Below are 27,812 nucleotides of genomic sequence, written 5' to 3'. Positions count from 1 at the left end.
CACGGTTCTCGAGAAGATCTATTTAGGCAGACAGTGGTCCGCAGGGCCTCATGACGCTTGACGTCGTCCCCGAAGCCCAAGAATGTTCTCAATGCACGCATACCTTCCCTTGAGTCAAACGCTTTTCCCTCTTAGATCTGGTACCCATATCGTTTTTTTTTTTTCTCGATAAAATCTAGACATTATGTCCTGAGAATAAAAGGTTACATTCTTTCTTTGCTAGTAGAAAAACGGGGGAAAGGGAACCTAACGTGGCACACTGGAAAAAACAATGCAAATACGTGCTGGTAACATTATTAACAAGGGTAACCAAAACATCAAGGGGAGGTGGGCGCGAAGAAAGGACCAGTGATTACAATAGTAGCGGGAGGCGCTGCGGGCAGGAGAAAGCTTTGTAAACGGAAGGACGCTGCAGTATTACCATTACAGGGAGCCCCCGGGGCAGGCGGGGAAGGGACCAGCGGGTGAGAGAGCCTGGGCCTCCTCTCCACCTCGGTCGCTAGGGGCGGAGCCGTCACCGTAGCGCAGCGGGGTCTTCTCCGCAGCCCCGGTTTTGCCACCTGAAACAAAGTGGCCGACTCACCGTTCGCGGGTATCTCGAAGCTACCGAGCTCCCACCTTCCCGCACGACGCCAGCGCGCAGGCGCGGAGGACCAGGCGCCCCGCCCTCACCCGCAGCGACGCGGCCTGCGCAGGCGCAGCGCCCCAGACCCGTCCACGGCCGCGCCGCGCTCTCCCCTGCGGGAGCAGAGGGGGACCTTCCCCCGCCGCCTCGCGTGTTTTGGTCCGCGACTGAGTCGCGCAGTCTGACGCGACCGATTGCGTCACTTCCGCCCCCTCCCGGGAGGCGGTGCTGGGCCGGTGGCAATCCCCGGGAGGGAGCCGCAGGAGTACGACGGAAGATGGCGACGAGCGGCGGCGAAGAGGCGGCGGCGGCAGCGCCGGCGCCCGGGGACCCGGCAGCGGGGCTGGACACGACCCCGGGCTGGGAGGTGGCTGTGCGGCCCCTGCTGTCCGCGTCCTATTCCGCCTTCGAGATGAAGGAGTTGCCGCAGCTGGTGGCCTCAGTCATCGAGAGGTACCGGGCGGCGGCCCCGGCGGGGCGGGCGCAGGGAGGGGGAGGGGAGGTTGTGCGGGACGGTCTGGACCCGCTCCCCGGGCCGCGTCCTGCCGCTCGGGGACCCCCGGCCCCGCCACGGCTTCGGTGCTCCTGGGCGCCGGCAGACGAGGGCTTGTCCGGGGTTCCTAATGTCAGCCCGTGTAAATCGCCCGTGCCTCAGTTTCCCTCCGGACCAAAACTTTTGAGGTCCCCCTCCAGGAGGGCGTGGTCGGACCTGTTAGCGAGTGACTCCGAGGTGCACCGGGCTCGCAGGGGACTGTCCCCAGGGCTGCCCCCTGTGTTAAGGTCAAAGCGCTGATGAGTTTGCATTTCTCGCGGGCACTCGTGCCCCTAGCCTGGGCCGGCGCGGAGCCCGGGCTTTAAATGGGAGACCTGCCGCATAACTTAATAACGGTCTTCCCGGGGGCTGTAATCACCGGGGCACGTGCTGTTTCTGTGGCTGCAGCCACTAGTGACCATTGAGCACTCTCTTCGGGTTGCACTTACTGTATATTTATTTCCACCGGGACGGCCTTTGATTAAAAACATTTACGTGTGTTTAGTGTAAAAGGTCATTTCCCGCCCCCCCCCCCCAAAGGCGCTCTCTTTCTCTCTCCATAAAGTATCTTTGGACTCTTTGGCAGATGGGACTGTTTATTGGCTGGCTGTTACATGGTTCTCTGCCTTTTTGTACAGAGATTCTCAGGTTGTGAGAGTTGTGTTAATGAAGGCGGGGCTTGCCTCTTCCTGATTTAGGTTCTCAGAACAGTCTGTCATTAGTTTAATGGTAGATGCGTCTTGAAAGCTGGTCTCACTTTCATTTTTTCGGGCCAACCCTTCAGCAACTCCCTGCAGTCACTAACTGGGTCATTGTAGCTTCGTGCCAGCAAGGGTATGTCTAATTGTTATCCAGAAGGTTAGAAATTGCTATTTGTTCCTAAAGGAAGGCCCATGGTTTGACATATTATTATAGTGCTTATTAGGTTTGTGTTGCTTTGGATGCAGTTTTTAAAAATGCTATAATGAAATAATGGTTGGGTTTGGTAATGGTTTTGGTCACAGTTAACTTTACAGGTGGGTTTTTCTATCTAATTGTTAAGCCAAGAATGTTCTGAAGATGTAAACAAATATCAAAGGTACAGCTCTTAAATTATGTAGCCACTTTTTAGCCGTTGTAAACATCTGGATTAGTGGCATTTTTCCGGAGTTATATTCGTCATGTTGTTTATAATGGACAGTGTTCCACTCTTTAGAATGTTTGCTTTCATGTTTTTGTGGACACAGGCTGAGCAGGTCGTGGGTCGTTTGTGGACACCCTCCTGTACATCCGGTACTCTGGGCCCGTGCCTTTTAAAGCTGTGATAGTCGAGCAACTCCCTCCAGTCTGCAGAAGGAGCCAAAACCAAACACATTAAACTAGGTTTGATTGTTGCCACATAAGTAATAGTGGTGCCTCTCCCGCACCCTCTGGTAGCTGGGATGTCAGCTGCCTGTGTGTACAGACACTGGAAAGACCTCTCTCTGGGGGTTAGAGAGGAGGTGCCACGTGATGGCTGTTTAGTAACAAACTTATTGGAAGGCAAGATCCTTGAAGTCTCTGTTCTGATTTTTGTGGCTCAGTTACCTTGGGAAGCCTATTATGTGTCCTCATGAGGGTCTATGAGAAGAATGTGATCTTAAGAAAAAATTTCCAAAAGAAACATCTGGCTTACAAGTTCTTTGTCGTTAAAACAACTAAATGTATTAAATGTTCAGTTTGGCGTAGAGTGGAGGTTGGCACACATTTTCTGTAAGGGGTCGGACAAGTAAGTATTTCCAAGCCGTGTAGTCTGTGTCTGGACGAGTCGGCTTGGCTGTCGCGTGGGGACAGCAGCCGCACACAATACCTGATGGACGAGTGGGCGTGACCGGGTTCCGGAGCCCTCCTCGTGGACACCTCAGAATTTCATGTGGTATTTATGTTAAAAATATTCTGCCTTTGATTTTTGCAGCCATTAAAAAATTTAAAATTCATTAAAATGTATTGAACTTATTGGAGTGACATTGATTAATTAAGTTATATAGGCTTCAAGTGTACACTTCTCTAATACGTCATCTGTACACTACATTGTGCGTTCACCGCCCCACGTCAGGTCTCCTTCCATCAGCACCGATTCCCCTTCACCCTCTTCTACTTCCCCACCCCCTTTCCCACAGGGCATCCCAGACTGCTGTCTGTTCTGAGGGTGTGGTTTTCTTTTGCTTAATCCCTTCACCTTTTTCACCCAGCCTCCAACCCCCTCCCTCTGACGGCTGTCTGTCTGTTCTCCGTATCTGTGTGTCTGTTTCTACTTTGTGAGTTTATTTTGTTCACTAGATTCCACAAAACCCTTCCCCAGTGTGGACTGTACAGACAGGTGGCTGGCTGGATTTGGCTTGCAGGCCAGAGCTTGTCAACTCCCAATTTGTAACACAAAAATTAGTACTGTGCTATCAGTACTGTGTTTCTCAAGTTTTATTTGCCTTTCAAAAAAAAAAAAGGAATTAAGGGTGTCAGAATTGTGGAAGTCTTTCTTAAATACGCAGCTGTGGTCACTGAGCACAGGGCCAGGTCAGGGCCAGCACTGCGTGGGTGCCTAGGCTGCCACTTTCCTTCCGCGGTTGCTGCTGCCGTCTTCTGCGGTCCCTGCACTTCTTTCTGTTGTTATGTCTGCTGTGCTTCTCCTCCTTGCTTCCAGGGATCTGCTGTTTCTCTGCAGCCGTCTACTACTTCATGCTTCCCTTTCTGGTGTCCTAGTTCAGTCTTGCCAGCCCCTGCTTTCTCTCTGGCAGCCATTGGAATTAACCCATTGAATTCCTTCTTTTTTGACTCTGGGGGGGGGTCAATGACAAATGTCTAAAGAGACTGCCTTAGTACTCTACCATTATGCTTTTTGTCCCTGTTCTTTCGTCCTTTAATAGTTGGAATTGACCTTTTGGTTAGAAGAAATGGTCAATTAAAAAAAAATTCCTAAGTTCAGCCCTGTGCAGTTTGGCTCGGTAATCAACTGTGAAACTAAGGAGGAATAGATCGGCATGGACAAATTGGGAAGGTACTCTCCAAAGTGTCATTTGATTTTTAAAAGAAAAAGATACCTGAATTTACTTACAGGGGAGTTTATTTCTACTGCCTGTTGCTGGTATGTTTTTAGTAGTAAAGATCGAAAGTCTTTTGAGCACCATTACTTTTCCAGACCAGAGACGGAGCTGGAACTGGCTTAATGAGCACATACTTTATGCGGAATTCATTAGTATAATTGCTGAAGGTAGCCTTATGTTTAACGAACTATCAAATGCAGAGTTCCTTTCTTAACTCAGTGCAAGATACGTAGTGAGCGTGGCTGTCAGGGGCAATTTGATTGACTCTTGGTAGGTGACAAAAACGTTCCCTTTCCCCTGAGCCAGCCAGTCCTTCCTAGGCCGTCCTGGCCTCCTTAGTGACGAGCCCGAGTTCCTGCCTCCCAGCTATCAGGTAAAATTTAGGCCAGAGGGACCTGCTTGGGAAGACAGAAGCTGCTCCGGCAGCCTCATCAGATAATGCGCAGCTGTTTTCTAAAAACTTTGAAAGGGAGAAAGGGATGCACGAGTGTCGCGGTCTTTTGAATTTACATGCTGCGGGACATGAGTTTGTGATTGCTCTGCAGGGGAAGAACATCCCACCACCAGATGACGGAGCGTCATTCTGAGGCTGGTTCCGGTCCTGGCTGCCGTTTCCCTGTCTCAGTGTCACGTCCACCACAGGCTTGTCAGGAATGTGAGGGCCCTGCCTGAAAGCTGTCAGTGACACTCCGTGACACTCCGTGACAGACGTTCCGTAAACACACGCTGCAGTCACACCTCAGCCCTCGTCGGCCTCAGGGCTCGTGAAACCCCGTGCTCATAAAAAAGTGTTTCCGTGATTGGCGCTTGCTTGGTGCTTCCTCGGTGCTTGCTTGGTGCTCGCTCGGTGCTCGCCGGTTTCGGCACTCCTCAGGAGTTCTGGAATGAATTGGCGAGTACCGAGGTGCCACTGTGTTTTTAAATATAATTTATTAATGCACGAGTTATGTTTGTTCCACGATTGTAAGTATTGTGCGTCCAGGAAGCATAACGGGTCCTGTACTCGGGAGTTTCTGATTCTGGTGAGGTGAAAGGGGCGTGTGGAGTTTTCCATAGTTTCCCCAAAAGATTAGAGTGGTGTCTTATCTGAGAGGGAGAAGTGAGGTGAATCCCTCCTCTTTTATTTTGCCCTTTTGGATTTCTGCCTCTTCCTAAAAAATCTATGCATTTCCAGACCCTTCCAGTTGTTTTTCACTTACTGGTCAAAGTGGGTCTCTCCGATCTGGCTGCCCGGCTGCTGTTCCCCGTGGTCCTCGGCGTCCCGTCCACTCTGTGCGGAGTGGGAACGCTCTGCTTTCCGCCGTGTTTCAGACGCGGGGCGGGGGGCTGCTGTTGCCGAGTTGGAAAAGGCCGGTGTTGGAGGAAGAACGCCCCGACACTCAGAGGAGAGAGAGATTTTTGAAAAATTTTTAATTTTTCTTTTTCTGTGTTATATTTGCCTCTGATTTCTTTATTTTTTCCTTCCTACCTCACTTCTTGCCCTTTGTTCCTTTTTTCGAGTCTTTGCATCCTCCGGTGTCTTCATCACCTTCTCGGTGAGTGAGGGTGGGGCCAGGAAGTGTGGCTGCGCATCTTTATTAGGTGACTCATACGCACTTGTTTCTTCAAAATCAAGTGGTACTACCTTGTCCTTGGCCACATGTCTACTCCCTCCTTCAAGGGCTTATAAAAGTAATTTCCTTGGGTTTATCCTTAGTTTGCCCTAAGCAAATTATACATGGAGCTCAAGACTTCTCCAAGCCACCCCGCCCCCCACATCCTAGTGTCCGTCTTTCCCCAAAGTGCATCCTTGTTTCTTTGTTGAAATAAGGCAATTGTGGTGGTGGTGTTGTTTCCGGGCAGGATGTAGGGTTTGTTAAATCATAATGGGACAGCATTGAACCAAGCAATTAAATGAGTTTATTACTATATTTTGGATCTATTTCACTACCTGATTGGGAATGAAAGCAACAGAATAAGTTCATCCTTTGGGTGGGCAGTTTTTCCCTTAGTTGTGGCAAACCTGTTCAGCAGAGAAACATGGAAGTAAGCAGCTCTGAAGTTTTGTAATAAAGCAAAGAAGGCATGTGACCCAGTAAAATACATCTAACTGTGGGGAGGAGAAACTTTAGAACAAGGAATAAGAAAGTATAAGGATGGAAGTGAAGGAACAACTAAGTAAATGTCCTGGCAAGGGGATTTAGTGGAAGTTTTTTGCTGAATATGGTATGGCCCTTATCAATGTGTGACGGTCACTGGAACTTTGAGTGGTAGTCGGTTTAAAGTTTCTTGTTTCCTCCTTTTTATTCACCTGACAAATAGGGAGAAATGACCATTTGGTGGGCAGGGAGATCCCTGTACATCAGAAGTGCTCCATAAATATCTGTGCTTAGTTGGTCCAAGATAAGGAACTGATCTTTGATAAATCCCCATTTATCCATGCTAAATCCCCAAATAACAAAGTGTTTGCAATGCCAGACTTTTAAGTGCTGTTTAAGGTGATTCATCATTCACGCTGGCACCTTCTCAATGTTCAGCTTGTCTTTTTGGCTCCTGTGTTGATTTGGCAAGTGGATACAGCCCTTACTGTTTACCTTTCCCTTCCTAGGCTGATACTTCTGGTCAGAGAATCAACTCACTGAGGAAACTATGTAGCCACATTGCTGGCCTTTTCCATTTAATAGGATACATTTTAGTTTCTTTGTTGCCTTCTTGTTTCATGGGCTACAGATTAGCATCTGATTGGCTAGAGAGAATGACGTAAATGTATCCAGCTTTCAGACCTAGTTGAGCTCCAGACTTGCACAGAAGAGGGAGTTTTTCAGCCAAAGATTGGGATGTGGTTAAAAATCACTGAATTTGTTGTGATCTAGCTGTGTCCCACCAGGAAGGCGGGGTGGGGCGGAGGAGAACTCTGGTACCTGGTGAATTTTGGATTTTGTCACCAGTGAGATGGTTTCTTCCCTGGAGATACTGATTGTTTTTAAGTTACTGCATTATGGGCTAGCCTTGTGTGGTCTTCAGGAGGGGCCACAGTAACCTGTATTCCTCCCGACAGTACTTTCAGTGCCCTTGTCTGCCCTTGCTGGCCAGCACGTGGTATTGTTAGGTTTTGGTCTTCGCCGATCAGTAACGTAGGACAAAATGGTGTCCCGTTCATGCTTTCCTTCAGCCTTTGCCATTCACTAAGCCAGATACTTTGGACGAGTTACTTAATTTTAATTCTCTAAGCTTCACATTCTCAGTCTTGAGTATAGGGATGATGGCAGTGCCTTCCAAGCAGAGTCACTGCAAGGACTGAGTAAGATACTGCCTGTAGGTGACGGGTAAGGTATCTGGCACACAGTAAACACTAAGTAAGTGTTGGCCAAATTGTTTTTTTTCGCAGTGAATCGGAAATCCTCCATCACGAGAAGCAGTACGAGCCATTCTACTCATCCTTCGTCGCACTCTCCACACACTATATCACCACGGTTTGCGGCCTCAGTGAGTGTTCCACCCCCGCCGCTCTCTTCCGAGGGCTCGTGGGGGTGGGGGTGGGGGGGGAGGATGGGTGGAGGTGGGGGCTGTGCGCCTCCCTGCTCGGGCGTCTGAACAAGTCGGTGATGAAGTCTGTGCTTCCGCGCTTCTGACCCGTTCGCCCCAGGGTGGGGGCAATGGTCAGTGCGATAAGGCTCCGGAAGCTTTTCCCCTGGGCCAGCCAGGAGGGATTTAAAAGGACTTCATTCGGATGCCTGCTTCATGACCTACTACCCTTTACTTTCGTAATAGTCTTACCTTCTTTAACCCTTCTTTACCTTCTTAATCATAAGCGTTTTATTGGTTTCATAAATGTGATTACTGGTGTGCTAATTTCTGGGGCGGTTGGGGGGATAGGTGGGCACCAGCCTGGGTCAAGCAGCCACAAACCAAGGCTCTATTTTTTATTTGGTTTTGGTGAGAAAGTGAACTCTCCTTTTGTGTTCTCTGGTATGTGAACATATTTCACCTTCAGTTCCCCATCTTTACACTTTTTCTAATCAAAGAATCACCAAGCCCCTATTTTCCAATATCTGAATTTTTGCATTTTCACATTTTTTAAAATCCTAACTCATATAGTTCTAAAAAAATTGTAATGATTTGTTTAGTTAGTTTCTAAGCAAGTGAAGGGAAAGGAAGCTGCAGGGTTGCTGAGCAATCTCTGTGTCCAGTGCTGTTTATTATAGGCCCCGGGCACTGGGGAAAGAATCACTTTTAGCTTGAAGAAACTGAGTGTAGGAAGCTGCTTGCAAAAAGGCATTTAGAATCTATGGAGGAAAGAAGTCACATGCGCTAGTGGGTAAGGGCGTGACCTCTGGAGCCAGATGTCCTGCATCTGACTCTGGCTGTGTCACGTGGGCAGACCATTTAACCTCTCTATGGTCATCTATTTTAAAAAGGAGGGAGAGCAGATAACAAAAGTACCAACATCATAGGATTGGTTTAAGGACTGAGTTAATATATTGGAAGTTCTTGGTACATAGGGTGATGTGTATCTCATTATAATGATCTTAGTTTGTAGCAAATGTAAGGTAAACTGATTTGTAAGCATTTGATGATTATCAGTTACCAGAAGCCTTTGGGTAGCTGGTTCTGAATAATTGTTGCCACGGAAATATTGGAAACGTTGGACATACGGAGTGTGTATCCAAAGCGTCAGTACGTGTTTCGTTTGATATATCAGCGGTGAGGGTTAGTGCGTTACAGGTGTTTGAGGCTAAGTACAACTTGTTACTTTCTCAGTTCCGCGGAACCAGCTTCAGTCGGTGGCGGCAGCCTGCAAAGTCTTGATTGAGTTTTCGCTCCTGCGCCTGGAGAATCCGGATGAGGCGTGTGCCGTGTCCCAGGTGAGAGTGACGGGCCCGTTTCCGAGCCTTACTCTGAGGCAGGGCTGTGCAGCGGTGGAGAAGGGCTGTCTCAGTGCAGGGGCTGGTAGGCGGGTTCTGTGATAGGCCAGATGGGGTGTGATTTGCTGGCCGTCCAGTCAGTCTCTGCCTTTGTGGCTCTGCCTTGGCAGCAGCCACGGGCAGCACACAAGTCAGTGCACATAGCTGTGGTCCGGTGAACTTTATTTTCAAAAACAGGCGGTGGGCCGAGTGGGGGCTGTGGTGTTCTGGTCTCCGGTGTAGAGGGCTGCAGAGGCTTTTACCGGGATTCCAGCTACCTGCGCGCAAGGCCAGGCAGGTGACACTGAGTGAAGCGTGCCAGCCGAGACGGGGCACAACCCGGCTCTAACGGGCCAGTCACTGTGGAGGCTCCAGCTCCTGCCTGCTGTGCAGCAGTGGAGGTTCGGGGGCTCATTACTGTAACTCGCGACGACTGAGAGAGAAGACATCCGGGTTTGCACGCTGAACTCCCCGGGTTTGAAAAAGTTAGCATTGACTTCAAATTAAAAACCAGCAGCATGTGAGAAGAGTAAGACGAATGTGCAGACCAGTGTGGTCAGGGGCCCGTCAGCTTGTGATTTCTGCTTCAGTGTTGTTTCCCGAGATTGCCGGCCTTGGTGGGAACCTGCATGTGGCCCGGTGCCAGATGGACGTCTCTAAAGAGTCGGATCTTCTAAAAGACTTCCTTGCATTTCTTTTCAGAAACACTTGATCCTCCTCATCAAGGGCCTGTGCACTGGCTGTAGCCGACTAGACAGAACTGAAATCATCACGTTTACAGCAATGATGAAATCGGCCAAGCTGCCCCAAACAGTGAAGACACTCTCAGATGGTGAGTGTTCCTTTGCCCGGCCTGGTCGCCGGGCCACCGCCCTGGCCCACTCCTCCTGGTTTGCTCTCTGGCGGCGCTGTCCTCATCCCGTCTGCTTTCGTGTCTCACAGTGGAAGACCAGAAGGAGCTGGCCTCGCCTGTGAGCCCGGAGCTGAGGCAGAAGGAGGTCCAGATGAATTTTTTGAACCAGCTGACGTCAGTTTTCAACCCTAGAACTATAGCATCGCCCTCCATGGGCCCACAGACTCCGGTGAGTTACTTCAGCCGAAGTCCTTGTTAAGGAGATAACTCCAGAAAAGATAACAAATGTACTTTATAGTTGTGATATAAAATGATGTACGTGCCTATGGTAGAAAAAAATACGGAAGAATACAGACCAAAAAAAAAAAAGTTAAAACTCAGTCTGGCTCCTTCTGTCTAATTACTACTGTTTTGGTGACTGTTTTCTAACATTTCTCAATGTAAGTAAACATGTAAAGAGCATGTTCTCTGTAAAAGGCATCACTCTCTAGTAGTGGTAGGATATATTCATATTTAAAGCTATATACGTCTCCCCTCCTTTGGGAAAATTAACCTGCACTTTCCCAGCATCAGGGAGGAGTCTCCCCTCATCACCTGGGGGGTCTGAAGAGGGTCCATGGAGCTGCTCCTTCGTGTGGACAGTCGTTTCGGTTCCGGACCCCAGGGCGGCGTCAGCAGGTGACGGTGTCTTGATGGGCCTTTCGTATGCCTCGTTTTTCTGCAGGTGGAAGGAGAGAGCGATGAGCAGTCATCCACAGACCAAACCTCTGCGGTCAAAACCAAGAATGTGTTCATAGCTCAGAACGTAGCCAGTCTTCAAGAGCTCGGTAAGACGCTTAATTGTCAGCAGAAAGCTGGTTCCTCTGCTGTCAAAAATTCCTTAATTGGAAAAGAATCACACAGACAGAAGCTCATTGGTAAGGTCAAGCTTTTTCATTAATTCAGGTGGCTCAGAGAAGCTACTGCGTGTGTGTTTGAACCTGCCATATTTCCTACGCTACATCAATCGGTTTCAAGACGCCGTGTTGGCCAATTCCTTCTTCATCATGCCCGCGACCGTAGCAGATGCCACTGCTGTTCGTAACGGGTAAGGTGCTCCAGGGGACGTACACTTTACACTCTAGTGCCGCCCTCAGAGGGAGAAGGTGGTTATGTTTATGGCGTGCCGACTTCCAGATTATGGCAGCCAGTGATTCACCTTCTCTGTCATGTTCCAGTTTTCATTCACTGGTGATCGACGTGACCATGGCATTGGATACCCTTTCTCTGCCCGTGCTGGAACCTCTCACTCCTTCTCGTCTGCAGGACGTGACAGTGCTCAGCCTAAGTTGTCTGTACGCAGGTGAGACGTGACGCTGTCCGAGCTCATTTTCTCAGTCAGCGTGCCTATACTTTCCAGAAACCGTGAGATTTTTCTGGGGCGTTTACCTTTACTTACTACTCCCTTCCCCCGAGGACCATCTGATACCTTTTCCAGGTGAAAAGAGGTCCCAGTAGGAATCTTGTAAGTTGCCCTTTTGTTGTTCAACAGCTGGCATTGTGTTACGAGCATATTTAGTTCCATAGTGTGTGCAGATAGTAACTAAGTGCTGTATGAAAAGCAAAATGCCAAGTGCTAGTGGGATATCGAGGTGAATGATACGTTACCGCTGCCCTCAAGGAGCCTGCACCTGAGCAGATGGACCACGTAGGATACTATAAATCAGGAGGTGCCAAAGGCAACAAGACGAGGATAGCGCGCTAGAGGCACACAGAGAAGGAGCGACTGAGCCTTGCTGTGGGGGCGGGTTTGAGGAAGGCGTTGTGGAACAGGTGGTGTCTGTTTATATCGATACACACGACACATGTTCTTCATGCTTCCACAAAACCCCCTTTCTTGCTGTTGTTGAACATGCCTCCGTGGAAGTGGGGCCGACCACTGGTGTCACTCTCTTTAAAGTTGCTGTTACCGTGACTTTTTAACCCCTGGTTCTAAATATCCTAGTTCGGGATGTCTTGGAAGGTGTAGCAATTTCTGATGTTTACTTGGTTGTGTAAGTGAGGATTTGAAGAGCCTTGGGACCTGACCTTGGGTGCACCAAGAAATTACTGAAGTTAATCATCTTCCTACGTTTTTGGAACAGCTTATTTTGAACATCTCTGTTCAAATAGGAATGTAAAGGTAAAGGCACTGTCCACCAGGGAAGGCAGTAGTCACGGAGGAACTGAGTTCTCTGGTGTATCTTACAGGGCAGGAAGGATTTTAGCTGGGCTAGCTCCAGCCAGAGGCAGAAGCAGGGCCACAGGTATTCTAGGGTTTGGGGAACATACTGGTGTGTGTTTGTGTGTGTGTGTGTGTGGATTAGTGAGTGTTACAACTGCTAAGAAAGGAGGCCGCGGTCACAGAAGGCCTAGAAGTGCATCCTGAGTCCCTGGGACCACACCCTGTGGACAGCAGAGACCGCTCAAGATGTTGAGGGGCGGTGTGATCTGAGCCGCGCTTCAGGGAGAGCGTCCACGCAGTCGCATGCGGGGTGTTGGTGTGGGGCGGTGCCGGCGGCGAGGACACGCTAATGGGAAGGGCGCACGCGTGGCCTGAGCTGGAGCGGCGGCAGCGAGAGTGGAGGGCTCGGGGTGCAGGCGACCGTGTGCTCTCTCCACGCCCATTTCCGGCGTTCACCTCTGAGTCCTCTGCCTGTGACCTTGGCATTTTTAAGTTGGCTTGGGGGTTCAGTAATTTCAATTTTCTGGGAATATTTCTTTTTTCAGTAGCATCTTTATTCTGTCAGGTTTTATTCGTTTATTTCAAGAGAGAGGGGAAGGGAGGGAGAAAGAGAGGGAGAGAAACACTGATGTGGGAGAGAAACATCGATCGGTTGCCCCCGGTTTGCGCCCTGACGGGGGACTGACCCGCGGTCCAGGCCTGTGCCCTGACCAGGAGTGGAGCTGGTGACCTTTCATTTTGCGGGATGACGCCCACCTGACTGAGCCCTGTTGGTCAGGGCATCAGTTTTCAGGGAATTTCTTCAATACCACATGGGTCTCAGTGTGTCCAGTCCGTAAGGATTAAAGATTCTTTAAAAATTCTCAGCTGGGTTAAAGATCCCAGATTTGGTTTGTTGTTGAAATTTGATCACTTGGGATTATATTTAAAGAAAGGGATTACATTTATGTCCTTGATGTCTTCAAGAAAACCTAAATATGGGATTTTCCCCATAATCTTAAAAAATTATTTCAAAAATATTTAAAAATTAATAGGTTTTATTTTTAAAGCAGTTTTAGGTTTAAAGAAAAATTGAGCAGATTTTACAGAGTTCCCATACATTCCCCTTTCCCCATACACAGTTTCCATTATTAACATAGCGCATTGCTATGAGACATTTGTTGTAATTGATGAACTGATATTGATATGTCACTATTAACTGAAGTTTAGATTAGGGTTCCCTCTGTGTGGTAGTTATGTGTGTTTTGACAGATGCTTAATGTTATGTAGCCATTATCATTGTCTCATGCAGAATAGCTTCACTACCCTAAAAACTCCTCATGTTCAGCTAGTAATGCCTCTGCCCTCTCCCATCTCCGGTCTCTAGTAACCACTGATGTTTCTGCTGTCTCCATAGTTACCTTTTCCAAAATGCCATGTAGTTAGAATCAACTGTATAATATGTAATCTTTTGAGACTGGCTTTTTTTTTTTTCTTAGAATATGCATTTATGTTTCCTCTGTGTCTTTGTGGCTTGATAGCTCATCTCTTTTTATTGCTTTTTATTTGTAAATGAATCACAGTTTATCCCTTCAGCTTTTGAAGGACATTTTGATTGCTTCTATTTCTTGGCAGTTACCAAATACAACTACAGTAAATATTTGTGGGCAGGTTTTTACGTGGACAGAAGTTTTCAGCTCCTTTAGGTAAACACCTAGGAGTATGATTGCTGGATCATATGGTGAGACTATGTTTAGTGTTGTCCGTATGGAATTTACTTGCAGCAACAATAAAATTCACTGAATAGCTTGTGAGTGGGGTTGTGCTTTTCCTTCAGTTTTGGTGGATTCTTGGAACTATACCATGACTAGAGTTTGTGCGTCTTTTTTTCAGGTGTGAGTGTGGCGACCTGTATGGCCATCCTTCACGTGGGCAGTGCTCAGCAAGTACGGACAGGGTCCGCGAGCTCCAAAGAAGACGACTATGAGAGTGACGCAGCTACGATTGTCCAGAAATGTGTAAGCCAAGCCTCTGGGCCTAGGGGTGCCCTGGTGGTTCAAACGAGGGAATGTGGGCAGTTACACTTTCCTCCATGACAGAGGAAGGCACATGGAGTGCTCCACACACGCCTCCCCCGGGGTAGTAGGTGTAAGAGGTTGGCATTCAGTTTGTGTGTCTGGCGGTCGCACAGCAGAAAGCATGCAGTGTTGTGGTGGCAGTGACCTTGTGAAAGATGAGTCACTCAGCATGCATGTTTGAGGGCTTACCACGTGTCAGTATACTTACAGTAGAGACGTACGGTAATTTCAGATACTGGTAAGTGTATAGGATCAATAACTGTGATAGAAAGCAATCTGGGGGTGTCGCTTTAGATTGGGTGGAGAGAACACTCTGGGGTGCCATGTGAGCTGAGCTAGAAGGGGGATATGAAAGTGCCATATGAAGGGAAGTGTGACGATTGTGTCATTGGAAAGTGACTTGAAGATACTTTGGTCTTGAAGCTAAATTAATTTAGGTAGGATCTAGCATTTATGATGAAATGTGCCTGCTTGCTCAGATTTCTCCGTATGTTTGGTATTGGACAGCTCGAGATCTATGACATGATCGGACAAGCGATCTGCAGTTCTCGCCGGGCTGGCGGTGAGGTAAGAGGCATGTCTCTGCTGCGTGCTGGTCTTGTGGCCTTAGGGCGTGTTCTCCTCTTGTAACCTGTTGTAAGAGGTCTGCGCTCATGCTTTTCTTTTGTGCCTTTTTTCAATGACAGTTGACATTCAGTGATATTAATTTCAAGTGTCTCTTGTGCCTTTTTCAACAGCGCTATCAGAACTTCCAGTTGCTGGGTGCCTGGTGCTTGTTAAACAGCCTGTTCCTCATATTGAACCTCAGTCCTACTGCCTTGGCTGATAAGGGGAAGGAGAAAGACCCCCTGGCTGCACTCCGAGTCAGAGACATCCTTTCTCGTACCAAAGAGGGCGTGGGCTCTCCTAAGCTGGGGCCTGGCAAAGGGTACGTGTCTCTCTGCTTGCCACTCTGCTTTGTTCTCTTCCCGCCCTCTTCTGTCGATGGGGGCTGGCTTCACTCTTCTCATCTCTGCATCGGTGGAAAAGTGTCCCTCCGTACCCAGTTGAATTTAACAGCCCGATGATGATCACAGGCTACCGTCTCCACATCAAAGCTGTGTGACTTTGGATGAATCACTCATTTTTTTGTCTTGTTTCCTCATATGTAAGAATGAGAAAATTCCTGTGTAATACATATTTTAGGATTTGTATGAGGGTCACATCAGGAAGCAAAAGCTTTTGTGTAACAGGCTCTTGATTTGGAGGTGATTGCTCCATTTGTGTGTTTACCTATAAAGAAAGGGTTCTGCGCCCTGGCTGGTGTAGCTCAGTGGTTTGAGCGTGGGCCGTGAAACAAAGGGTTGCCAGTTCGATTCCTAGTCAGGACACATGCCTGTGTTGTGGGCCAGGTCTCCAGTGTGGGGGAGGTATGTGCAAGGTGCAACTGCACCTTGATGTTTCTCTCCCTCTGTTTCTCCTTCCCTTCCCCTCTCTCTAAAAATAAATAAATAAAATCTAATTAAAGAAAATAAAGAGAGGGTTCTGTCAGGTCCTCCTGGCTTGCTTCCTGAAACATTTGCTGCTGTTTTGATGAAATCTGGGCATTAAACGCTGCCTGCTGGGAAAGAGGTTAGAGATGTGACTTCTGTGCTGTTGGAGGGTGTGTGTTCTAAGGACAGGCGTTCTGGGTTTTACCTCCTCCTTCCGTCCCAGCGACGCGGCAGGCCCTTGTTCCGGCGCTGAGGGTCTGGTACAGTCAGAGCCATGTGCTTGCCTTTATGGAGTTTATTTCCCAACCGGAACAATATGTCTGCTTGCTCAGATTTCCCTGTTTTTTATTGGATGGCTTGAAATCTATGATATGATTGGAGCAAATATACTAAGTTCACAATAGGTTATGTGCAAGTGTTACAAAGAAAAATAAGCCAGAGCAAGGGGCTTATTATAGTTCGAGTTATTTTAGTTCGAGTGGTCAGGGAAGACCTCTGAAGACAAGATGCGGAGAACGTACGTGAAGTGACAGAGTGAGCCGTGCAAATGTTTGGGGTAGAATCGTGCAGGTTTTGAGGTAGAAGTATAATTTGGCATTTTTGAGGCTCAACAAGTTCAGTATGGCTAGGATGGGGAAATTGAAGAGGGAGAGTGGTAGGAAATTAGGTCAGAGAGCCAGGGGCCCGATCACCAAGGGCCAAGTGTAATCTGTAGGGGTTAGAGGGTTTCAACAGGGGGCGGTATGATCTGATCGATTAGTGATTCGAGAGTGCAGCTTCTGTGTGGAGAGTAGACTGCAGGGTCGGTAGAGAAAAAGGGGGCAGAACGGTTAGGAAGCCAGTGCATCACTGCGAACGAGAGCGGGAGGGCTTGGAATGGGGTGGTGGTGGGAAGTGTTTCTGAAGGTATAGCAGACGGCATTTGCTGATGGCTTGGGTGTTGAGTGAAAAATACCACATCAACACTTCTTTGGCGTGAGAAACCTGGGTTGTGTAATTTACTGAGCTAGGGAACACTAGCTCAGGAATAGATTGGGAAGCAGCAAGAGGCAGAACCAAAGAATTTAGTCTTGGCCGTGCTGAGTTCGAGATGGATGTCAGACCTCGATGTGAGGTGGTGAGTAGGCAGTAGGGTATGTGAGTGTAGAATTCAAGGAAGAAGTCAGTTCTGGATCTCATTCAGCAGGTTATTCACTGAGCCTCTTCTCTGCCCCAGCGTGTGTGTTAGTCTGGAATGCTTTGATGAACAAAATAGCAGACATTCCCAAGAGACAAAGTTGATGTCCATGCAGATATATGTCAGATTGTATCCCGAGTATATTGTATAATGGTGCCACTTGACCTTGGTCAGAAAAATCAAGGCAGGCTTCCCTGAGGAAGTGTTCTGAACTAGACATTGGGATGGTTGGTAGTACAGTCGTGCATAACGTTTTGGACGACAACAGACTGCATGTACAGTGGTGGTATGTAGACCATATAGCCTAGGTGTGTTGTAGTTGATGTCATATACATTTGTGTGAACGCGCTCGATAATGTCCATATAACGACCGAACTGCATTTCTCAGAACATGTCCATTGTTAAGCAGTGCGTGACAGCAAACTTCAAGCAAAGCAGGGAGGTGAATTTGTGCCAGAGAGAACAGTGGTTTGTGATACTGGGAGTTTATCCTCAGTCTTGGCCTTGTAAAGAGAAATGGGAGAATGCCAGAAAGTACTTCTATTCCTAGAAGTAGCAGTTACATTAAAAAAATGGTGATTGTTTCTTGAGATTTAAAATGAACACGTACAAATGTATAAACTACAAACCATGAGAAAGGGAAAAAAAGTCACCTAAATTAGTAAACATTCTATCAGACATTTTCCTGTGCACATATAAAAAATATATTTGCAAAAATAGGATCACTTATAAAATATAGTTGACACCTTTTCAGGGAACAAACTATTGTTAAGTTTTAAATGGCTGACAGCATTCCACTATATAAACATACCATAGTTAACTAATTACCTTCTTAAACACTTATTTAGGTTGTTCCAAGTTTCTTATTTTGATTATGTTTTTTAAACGTCTAAAACACTAATCTTTGTGAACTTGTTTAATTATCCCCTTGGGGTAAAATCCTAGAAGTATAATTGTTAGGACAAAGGGTACACTTATTTAAAAATTTGAGCCCTGGCTGGTGTGGCTCAGTGGATTAAGTGCCGGCCTATGAACCAAAGGGTCGCCAGTACGATTCCCCATCAGGGCACATGCCTGGGTTGTGGGCCAGGTCCCCATTAGGAGGCGCAAGAGGCAACCATACATTGATGTTTCCCTCTGTCTCCCTCCTTTCCCCTCTTTCTAGAAATAAATAAATAAAATCTTTGAAAAAAATAAATAATTGAAACGCTTTGCCAAGCTGCTCGTTTGCCTCCCGCGCCAGCTGTGTGCGCGTGTGCCCATGTCCCCTGGTTCTCTTTGACGGCGGCTGTCGTTAGCTTCATGTTTGCTGACCTTGGAAGTGGAAGATGTTCTTATGCTGCTCTGATTTGTATACGTCTTTGGTTACTGGTGTGATTGTGGTCCTCTTCACACAGTTTCTGTGCACTTTCGTTTCTCTGTGAACTGCCTGTGCCCTCTGCCCCACTTTTCTCTTTGGTGTTTGCCCCTTTTTCTTACTGCTTTACATGAGCTCAGCGCATATTAGATATACTGTGTCTTCGTCATGTGATCATCTGGACAGAAAGAAAAGGTTTTATAGAAGTGGATAATTTTTAACTTTTTCTTCTCAAAAGAATGACTTTTAAGAAGTTCCAGATACCATTTGAATGTCAGCGTCTTCACACGACCCAGTTGCTTTGAACTGACAGTTTCCACTTAAAATCCATGCATTTTGAAGTTTCTGTGGCCCTGGAGTTCCGAACTTGCAGCCGGCGGGTCCTCGGGCAGCCCGTGGTTGGGCTTCAGGGAGACTGTGAACTTCTGAAATTACGTGCAGATTCTGTACTTTTTTCTCTGGGGGCAGTTCCATAGATTCTGAACGGGGTCTGGGACCCCCTCCCCAAAATGGCAAGATGCTTTGTGTTTAAGGCTGCACTTCCTTGTGAGTTGTCTAAAGGTTGGTTCTTTCCTTGTCTGTGTGTAGGCACCAGGGCTTTGGGGTGCTCTCGGTCATCCTGGCAAACCACGCTGTCAAGCTGTTAACATCGCTCTTCCAAGACCTGCAGGTGGAGGCCCTGCACAAGGTGAGGGGTGGCGTTCAGGGGCCGGCAGAGTGTTGGCTGGCCCGCCCCGGGTGAGCTGGCTGGACCAGCCAGATCAGGCAGTTATTTCCTGGTGACTCATAGCAGGGATTCTCTCTTGATGTTTACCTTCAGGGTTGGGAGACAGATGGTCCCCCTGCGGCCCTGAGCATTATGGCCCAGAGCACCTCCATACAGAGGATCCAACGGCTGATTGACTCTGTCCCGCTGACGAACTTGTTGCTGACATTGCTCTCAACTTCCTACAGGAAGGTGGGTGGGGTCATGCCCCGGGTAATTGGGAAGATCTTGTATAAGAGAAACTTCCCAAAATGAGTAAGACTGACGGAAAACTGTGACCTTTATAATGCCAGGTTTGTGGTGATCATTTTAGAGATGCAAGGAATTCTTAAATGATTCCAAACACTGGAATCTGCTGTTGCTCATTAGCAGTGTGATACATGTGTGGCTGCTTGGTGATTTGTGACAATTGGCGAGGTGAAGCAGAATCATACAGGACACTATGGAAATACTCCTTTTTCAATTCTTGTCCACACCTCTGGTTTTGGAGTGCTTTTGTAGGAGAAAACAATGAGAGTCCTGGAGGGAGCTAGTAGGAGAGCTACTTCTTGGATTTAGAACAAAAGAATAAGACGGAGAAAACTTTCCAAGTGGTGAACGGGGTGAGGGAGGAAGGTTCCCGTCTGGAGGTCGTCAGCCCCACCACCCTCACTGCTCCCTAGGCCTGCGTCCTGCAGCGGCAGAGGAAGGGCTCCATGAGCAGCGATGCCAGCGCCTCCACCGACTCCAACACCTACTACGAGGACGATTTCAGCAGCACGGAGGAGGACAGCAGCCAAGGTAGAGCCCTCCCGTTTCTGTCCCCCGCAGAGGAGCTGCCGACTGCAGCAGGAAGTTTCCCGGCGGCTCCCCTGGCTCCCCGTCCGTCCTTTCCTTTCGGCCGCCCAGCCCGGGTCTCGATTTTATTTATGTGTGCTAAAGGTGACCTATTATTTAAGAGCAAGCTGCGCTGTGGAAGACTGAATGAAAGAAACTGCTATCAGCAGAGCCCAGGTTGCTTTTCATTCCTTGTCCTCCAAAATCAAATACATCTCAGTCCATAGTTCTTTTTCTAACAATTTTATTTGTTTACTTTTAGAGAGAGGGAGAAAGAGAGAGAAACATCAGTGTGTGGTTGCCTCTTGTGCACCCCCTGTTTGGGACCTGGCCCGCAATCCAGGCATGTGCCCTGACTGGGAATTGAACTAGCGGCCCTTTGCTTCCCAGTCCGGCACTCAGTCCACTGAGCCACACCAGCTAGAGCTCTTTTTGTGTTAACTCGTTTGGTGAACTCGGCTCTGAGCTTTCCCACTGAAACGGAAAAGGTGTGCGAGGCCTCAGGTCTGGCTGTTGTCGTGGATGTGTGGCCTGGGGAAGCCGAGGGAGAGAGGAAGCTCCACACTCCGTTGTCGTGAACACCGGGGTGAGGCTGGCATTCCCTCCTGCCTTAGCCTGGCGAGAGACCGAAAAAGATAAACATTTCAGATTCTTTATAATCAGGTTTTTGGGAGCAATGTACAGTATTATAAAAGGTACGATTCTTATTTTAGGGTTTACAGTTGATAGGCAAGTAAAAAATTTGTTCTTGAAAATATTTGGTTTGTTGCCAGTAAAATAGATTGTTTCTCTTCCTGTGTTGCACCCCTTTAAAAAATCAGTTTATAACAAAGAAAAAAATATCAGTTTTATCGAGGTCTAATTTATGTAAAATAAAACGCTCCCATTTTATGTATACATTTAGATGTTTTAGAAATGTTTAACATTTTTCAGTTACAGTTGCCATACAATATTATATTAATGTCGGGTATAAAACATAGATGAGCTTTGACAGATATATGCAGTTGTGTAACTGCCACCACAATCAAGATATCCTATGTTCCTTCTTTTAAACGTGGATGTACTGACATTTTTTTAAAAATGTGTTATGTCTGTTACTTTTCTCTTTCTCTGTCCAGATGATGACAGTGAGCCTATTTTGGGGCAGTGGTTTGAAGAGACCATCTCGCCCAGTAAAGAGAAAGTGGCCCCTCCACCTCCTCCCCCGCCCCCTCCACTGGAGAGCTCCCCTAGAGTTAAAAGCCCCAGCAAGCAGGCTCCCGGAGAAAAGGGCAACATTTTGGCCAGCCGCAAAGATCCTGAGTTGGTAAGAGTGGGTTTCTGAGGCTTAGGGGAGGGAGAAATGGGGAGAAAGGGTGTGAAAAGCAGATCGTTTGAATGAAACATTTTCTAGGTTGGATAACTGTAGCATTTAAAGATATTTTTACTTAGGACTTTAATGTGTTGGTTGTTTGATTAAGTAACATGTACTCTTGGTGTTTCTCTGATTGAGGGTTAGTATAAGATAGTCTTTGGAGTTAGAGGTGAGTTTCAGTCCTGCTTTTCTCACGTCCTGGCTTGGTGACGCCGGGCAAAGAATCTGAACTGCTCTCAGCCTCAGTTCTGTCCTTTGTTGTGTGGAGGACTGCACCTGCCTCTGAGTGCTGTGAGGAGGTGAAGAGCCCTTTGCATAGGTTTGGTGCGTGGTAAATTCTTGCTAGCGATCTTTCCAGCTAGTGTGTATTGATGACGTGCTCTGTGAAAGCCCCTGTTCTGAAGCTGTGTCAGCAAACGTGTCAGATGCAGTCCTTGCTTTCATACAGCTTAACCTGGTCAAGGGTCTGGACATTAAACATTGACACAGTAATTCAATTTAATTTTAATGAAGACGTAAAGAGCTGGGAATTCTATAATGACAATACAGGCTTCAGAATTGAATGTATCAATAACATCCAAGAGCTGGACAAATGCAGGACCTTAGAGGAGAAAGAAATGAGTCAGTCTGTGTGGACATCCCCCGTCGTCACGCGGTATTTTGTGAAGTCTTGTGCTGAACTGGCATACCGTTTTGTGCAAATGGTGGAATTATAAGGGAACGGCTATCATGATCAAACTTAGTCCTGCTGTAGATGACTTAAAATCTGATTTTTAAACTCATTGTATATATTGCATGAGGCCTGTGGGCATATTTCACTTCCTGTTTGTACTCGGGATTTGCAGGGTCTCTGGACTTCTGGGCCTGATATCAGCTCTTTTTGTTTGTTTGTTTTAGTTCTTAGGTCTGGCTTCCAACATTCTGAACTTCATCACCTCTTCCATGCTGAACTCCCGGAACAATTTTATCCGAAACTACCTGAGTGTCTCTCTCTCCGAACACCATATGGCTACCCTGGCCAGCATCATTAAGGAGGTGGACAAAGATGGACTCAAGGGTCAGTCGACAGGATGTTTTATCTCGTAGAATTTGGCTGTAGACAGGGTGGCGCCATACACTCAGTGGCCGCTGGAATGATTGGTTTTCCTGTGTGTCTCCCAGGTTCATCAGATGAAGAGTTCGCTGCCGCGCTCTATCATTTCAACCACTCTCTGGTCACCTCTGACCTGCAGTCACCTAACCTGCAGGTTTGTACGCGCGACGTCCAGTGAGGCCGAGCGCTGTCTCCATCAGCTCTCGGCAGGCTGCGGTTCTCGTTGCTAAGCAACACCGTTTGTCATGGGATCCCCACAGTGGAGAGAGTGCTGAGAGAATATTCCAGTATGACCTCCGCCTTAATTAGGATCATTTAAGGAAAAGAAAATGTCAGTGAATTTAAAGAAAAGGAAAAACTACAAAAACAAACAACTCCCGATGACTATTCTAGTAGAAAAACGGACAAAATAAATAAGTGGGCAATTTTTAAAAAAGAGAGAGATCTATATATATGGATATATACGTATCTTTAATTATATCCAGGGTGTGTATATGTGGATGGATATATATATATATATATATATCCCCCCAACAAACATAGGAAATGTTTGTCATTAGTAATCTCAGAAATGCAAATTAAAAGACGCGTTTTAAAGGAGTCAAATTATAGGACATAGTTGCTGTCATATGCATTGCTGCTTGCAAGCCCACCACAAGAAGGAAGTCTAGGGTCTTGTTTGTGGGCTTGTAAATCTTATGATTTTCTCTCCCCACTGAAGTAGCTGATGTCTTGAAGTCTAAATCTGAAATTCCTCATTTCGTTAGTTTTATATGTATTTATTTTTGTGTTTATAGTTCTTAAATTTTAAAAATTATGTTGTCGTTTCTAGTTTTTCTGGCAAATGACATCATGCGCTATGCAGCCCTTCCAGGCTTTTCCCACTCAGTGTTGCTGAGACTGTGCTGCTGAGATCCGTCCATAGTTTTGCATGTTTTTGTGGTTCTTGTTTGGGCTGCTGCCTGGTATCCCACTGTCCTCGCAACTGTCCCGGTGTCTTCGTCCCCCTCTGCTCCACCCACGGGCCTTTGGGTCGTGGCGGGTCGAATAGCAATTCCAGGAGTTGCCTCGATCTTTCTTGCATGTCTTCCCTGTTCTCTCGGGACTACGACGACTAGGAGTCGAGTTGACAGGTCGTGGAGTGTGTGACCTCAGGCAGATAGTGCCATATGGCTCTTCTGAGCAGCCTCGGGAAGTTGTGTCCCCACCAGCAGTGTGTCAGAGCCCGCGGAGTCACATTCCCTCCCAGCGTTTGCCAGCGTCGGGTTTTCGTGGTCACTTTCTTATGTCCAGAGTCGGGGCTTCTCCATCGTTGACATAAGCATCCCTGGGGGATTTGTTAAAGATGCTGATTCTTAGTTACTGTGACACTCCCCTCCCCCAGCAGAATTTGGTAACCTCCAGTCATTTGCTTTACTGTTTTGAACACTTTTTTTGTTACTCTTAAGATTCTTTCGGTGAATTCTCAGAATCAAGACACAATTGAAAGGCTTGCACTTGCCCCCAAAGGGACGAAATCCAGGAAGCTATTTCAGGAGGTTAAAATTGGTTCTCATAACCCCAACCTATTCCAGAAATTCTTAAAATTTTTCTTTTGTTGTTGAAAAAATAAAAGCTGTTTACACTTACCTACTGTTCCATGAAGGCATTTTGCGGGGGGCAAGACGGGGAACATAAACCCAGAAGGAAAGTTGTGGACGTGTGTGAGCGAAGAGAAGGAAATGCTTCAGTTAGCATGCGGCCGGCTGTCCTGCCAGTTCCCAGTCGCCTGCCCAGATCTGAGTTTATTTAGGGAACTTTCAGAGTTCATAGGCTAGATCTTTTCCTGCTTAAACTCGTTCAGATCATGGGGAAGAAATATTTCTTTCCGGAGAATAGTTAAGATTCCTCGAATACTGTTGTCCTCTTGGCCTTGTAAAGATAATTACAGACCTTGTGTGGACACGCAACCTGGTTGCCCGTAGCTGCTGACTTCATGCAGAGGGAATCCTCACACCTCCCTTTTCGTGCCTGTCTTCAAACATGGGACGTGGGAATCCCTCCCCCGGATTTCATGTCTGCTGCTGGGCGCCCTGCTGTGGACATTGTTGCTTTGGGGGATGTGCAGAGCCTCGTCACCCAGGTGCCTGATGACCGATGTTGCAAGACGCACAGTGTGCTCGCAGGGAGGTTAATGAGATGTGCCTCAGTCTGTGCAAGCAGACAGGGGTCAGTTGTCTTAAAGGTTGTCTTCAGCTGCCTGGGAAATGAAGAACCGTGGTTCTGAGTAAGATTAGTAGGCCTATTCCCTGCTTAGAGAAGAAATTGAAATCTGCTTCTTGGCGACTTTGAACATATTGGGAAGAGGACATTTTGCTGAGAGGCTGTGCTTGGTTGGCATGGCCCCTCTGGTTTCTCACATGTGTCTAATAAAGCTGTCTACTAAGGTGATGTAGGTCTCTTGAAGGCCAATGAGAAAGCAGGCTTTGTCTGGTTTTCCATTGGTGTTCTGCTCCATTGGCCTTTGGTGATTGGTTAGCTCAGTCTCTGGCCCTGCTTTTCAGAGAAGAGGTTGGGGATGGGGCTGAAAGTTCCAGTCCTCTAATCACATGGTTCTTCTGGCAGCCAACCCCCATCCTGAAGCTGTTTGGGACCCGCCTATCTAGGGCCTCACCTCATTAGCATAAACTTGGGTAGAGCTGAAAGGAGCTTATTATGATTAACAAAAGAAGCTTCTTTCACCTCTATCACTAAGGAAATTACCCAAGTTTTAGGTGCTCTGTGCTAGGAATGGAACTAAGACCAAATACATCTTTTATATGTCCCCACATCACAGGGGGTCTATTTAGTGGTGATCCAGGTTCGTTCATTTGATAAGTATTCATTGAGCATTTTCTAGTTTTCTGTGTGTGGACACTGAAGGAATAGCCGACTTGAACTCCTGTGGGGTCAGGAGGGAAAGGGGAGGTTTGGTGTGGGTAGCGGACCTGTTGAGAGATCCTGGGAGATTATTTGCATGGGATGAAGGACATAGGGAGGAGGAGCGTCAGGTGCTGCCGGGGTTTGACGTCTCCGGTGGAGGCTGGCAGGACGCTGTGGTCTGTCCTGGGGGAACAGGGGGTCAGGAAGGAGAGCTGGCTGGGGGGCAGCAGGAGTGGTGCTCGGGGCTCAGTGGGCGCACTCCCAGGTTTAAGTCAGCTCAGGGCTTGTGTTGACTCACGGGTTACTCCCTCACTCCACGTTTACTCAGAATGGTCCTTCGGGCTTTCCACGAGGCACTGTTTGCCATTTTCTCTCTGTTTTTAAACCCAAATGAGTGATACCAGCTTACCGACACGACTCGTTTTCAGTCCCGATGGTAGGTCAGTCTCGAAGCCATTGTGTAGCCTGGAAAATGGCGTAGCTGAGTGTGAGGCTCTCCTTTAAGGAGGGAGTCGGCTGCAGGCCGTTAGCAGAGGTGCTTTCTGTGTGACTATCACTTCCTCTGCCGGTGTGTTGCCTTTCACTCAAATGAGAAAACGGATTGTGTGTTTTTGTACACGAGAATTGTACATTGTAGGTTATCAGTGTTTTTAGTTTAAATAGTCACCATTGCTATTAAAAAAATCATCTTAAATACGATGACACTTTGAGGTGCCAGTAGGATGAAAACATCCAGAAAGTAGTTGGAAATGTGAGTCCGAAATCCGGGAGTTAAAAAATCAAGGTTGACAGTAAGTAGCTTTGGGACTTACTGAGGCCGTCGTTGGAGGGGTGAGAGACGGGTGGAGCGGAAAGATGGGAAGGGAGAGGCCGAGACCGCAGGAACACCCGCGTGGAAGAGGGGCGGACGGAGGCTGCGTGGAAGGAACGGTCAGGCCAGGGCCGGCAGTTATACTTCTTAGAGGGTCGGTTTCTCTTCCTCAGAGATAAGAGTGGTTGAAGTGAAAAGGGAAAACCAGCTTCCTGAGGAGTGTTAGCTCATCTCTCACAGCTCCGAGGCCTAAGATCTATGCTTTTATTTTTACCTGTTTTCTTCTGGCCCCTATCCGTATAGTTTGCATCATTTTATAGTTATAATCAGAGCATTGATACATCTTTTGTTGTCTGCTTTTTCAGATTTTATATATATAATTTTTTTTTACATTTATCTTGGTCTTTATAATGGCCACCATTATGGCTGCATGTCACTTGAACATTCAGATTTTTTCTCCAATTTTTTATTACAGTAGTGCTACAGTATTTATTTTTGATATAGCCAAGGCATATTTATTTTTTGAAAGGTTTCCTTGAGTCAGGGATGGAAAAGTCATTTACGGCTGTGCTGAGCACAGCAATTAAGAACTTAGGTTTTAGAGGTAAACCTGGCTTTATTACTTGGTGATCGTGTGGCTTTAGTCATGTTCTCAAACCACTCGGAGCCATTTCCCTCTTCGGTGGAATGCAGCCCACGCCCAGCCCGCATTTCAGTTCTGAGCATTCGTGCGACGGTGTACGCACAGCGCTTAGCCTGCGGTGTCTGTCCACACGGGCACACCACTCGTGACATGAGTGATTATTATTCCCAAGGAATGAGGTCCCCTAGGACATTTTATAAGCACATAATTTAACTGGCAGACAGAAATTTATCCTGTGTCCTAAGGTCCCCACGATTTGTGTTTTCTGAAGCCAAGTGAGAGAGCAGGCTTTTGCCTGGCTTCCCACTGGCTTCCGGCGCAGCCGGCCTGTGTGGGAGAAGATAAGCTGCAGCCTAGACCGCTGGGCTGGGAGCAGAGCCCGTCCGAAGGGCAGGCCGCAGCCGGGGCAGACAGCCCGCCTGCCTGGGTGCCGTGGCAGCTTGCAGGCCGGAGTTCTCGGCCGGTGCTGCTAATGTAAGTGGTCGCACCGGGAAGTCGTTGGATCTGCCTCTGCTGAGTGGCGGTTGTGGTATGTAACTGATCGTGAAGGAGAAGACGTTAGCTACCACAGCTCAGGATTTTGGAAGGCACACTTTTTGTGCTCTGCCCGTTGAGAACATTGCCCTGTCTCTGCTGTCTCAGTGCATTTCTTCTGTTTCAGGACTGGCTTCTGACGCTGGTTAGTGACGGCTGTTTGTTTATTTACGAAATAAACCTCATCTCCTTTATTGAAATACCCCTGCCAGCATTAAAGAGTAACATTAGAGAGCATTACTAAGCCTTTGACCTCGTTCGCTGTCTTTCCCCTAATGGTCTCTCGTGTGTCTCTCACGCCAGAACACACTGCTGCAGCAGCTGGGAGTCGCCCCCTTCTCCGAGGGCCCCTGGCCCCTGTACGTCCACCCGCAAAGCCTCTCTGTGCTTTCACGCCTCCTGCTCATCTGGCAACACAAAGCCTGTGCTCAAGGTGACCCTGATGTCCCCGAATGTCTTAAAGTTTGGGACAGGTAAGAAACTGCCAAGAGAAGCCTTGTGGAGAAGGTTCCTTACTTGGTTTTATGTTTGACTTCCTTGTAGTTAATCTGTGGCTCTGCGGTGGTACTCTGACGATCGCATTTAAAGTGGTGAGGGTGGAGACGTGGGTTTCTGGTGGCGGTGGGGGGAGACTGAAAGACAGAAAAGTACATGGTGCGGAAACATCAGCACAGGA

At 47.6% G+C, this 27,812-nt stretch overlaps 1 protein-coding gene across 6 annotated transcripts in view; it reads left to right on the top strand.

The window, feature by feature from the left end:
* The first annotated feature begins 848 nt into the window (after window positions 1-848).
* UBR4 (ubiquitin protein ligase E3 component n-recognin 4) overlaps window positions 849-27,812 on the top strand; it is a 120,493-nt gene continuing 93,529 nt past the window's right edge. For all 6 annotated transcript variants that reach the window (XM_045858982.1, XM_045858980.1, XM_045858981.1 and 3 more), the window contains exons 1-18: window positions 849-1,078; window positions 7,584-7,681; window positions 8,957-9,060; window positions 9,802-9,931; window positions 10,042-10,181; window positions 10,677-10,779; window positions 10,898-11,039; window positions 11,170-11,294; window positions 14,028-14,152; window positions 14,720-14,779; window positions 14,950-15,140; window positions 18,807-18,906; window positions 19,039-19,176; window positions 19,647-19,764; window positions 20,919-21,106; window positions 22,052-22,211; window positions 22,316-22,401; window positions 27,440-27,609. In XM_045858982.1, the coding sequence (XP_045714938.1) occupies window positions 903-1,078; window positions 7,584-7,681; window positions 8,957-9,060; window positions 9,802-9,931; window positions 10,042-10,181; window positions 10,677-10,779; window positions 10,898-11,039; window positions 11,170-11,294; window positions 14,028-14,152; window positions 14,720-14,779; window positions 14,950-15,140; window positions 18,807-18,906; window positions 19,039-19,176; window positions 19,647-19,764; window positions 20,919-21,106; window positions 22,052-22,211; window positions 22,316-22,401; window positions 27,440-27,609 (2,354 nt within the window). In that variant the 5' untranslated portion in view covers window positions 849-902. The remainder of the gene's footprint in view (window positions 1,079-7,583; window positions 7,682-8,956; window positions 9,061-9,801; window positions 9,932-10,041; window positions 10,182-10,676; window positions 10,780-10,897; window positions 11,040-11,169; window positions 11,295-14,027; window positions 14,153-14,719; window positions 14,780-14,949; window positions 15,141-18,806; window positions 18,907-19,038; window positions 19,177-19,646; window positions 19,765-20,918; window positions 21,107-22,051; window positions 22,212-22,315; window positions 22,402-27,439; window positions 27,610-27,812) is intronic.

This window comes from Phyllostomus hastatus, unplaced genomic scaffold, assembly GCF_019186645.2.
Source record: "Phyllostomus hastatus isolate PE091 unplaced genomic scaffold, TTU_PhHast_1.1 phas_scaffold_182, whole genome shotgun sequence".
In the NCBI taxonomy this organism is placed as follows: Eukaryota; Metazoa; Chordata; class Mammalia; order Chiroptera; family Phyllostomidae; genus Phyllostomus; species Phyllostomus hastatus.
The sequence above is the reverse complement of the archived record's forward strand: the minus strand, read 5'-3'. Positions and strand labels throughout refer to the sequence as shown.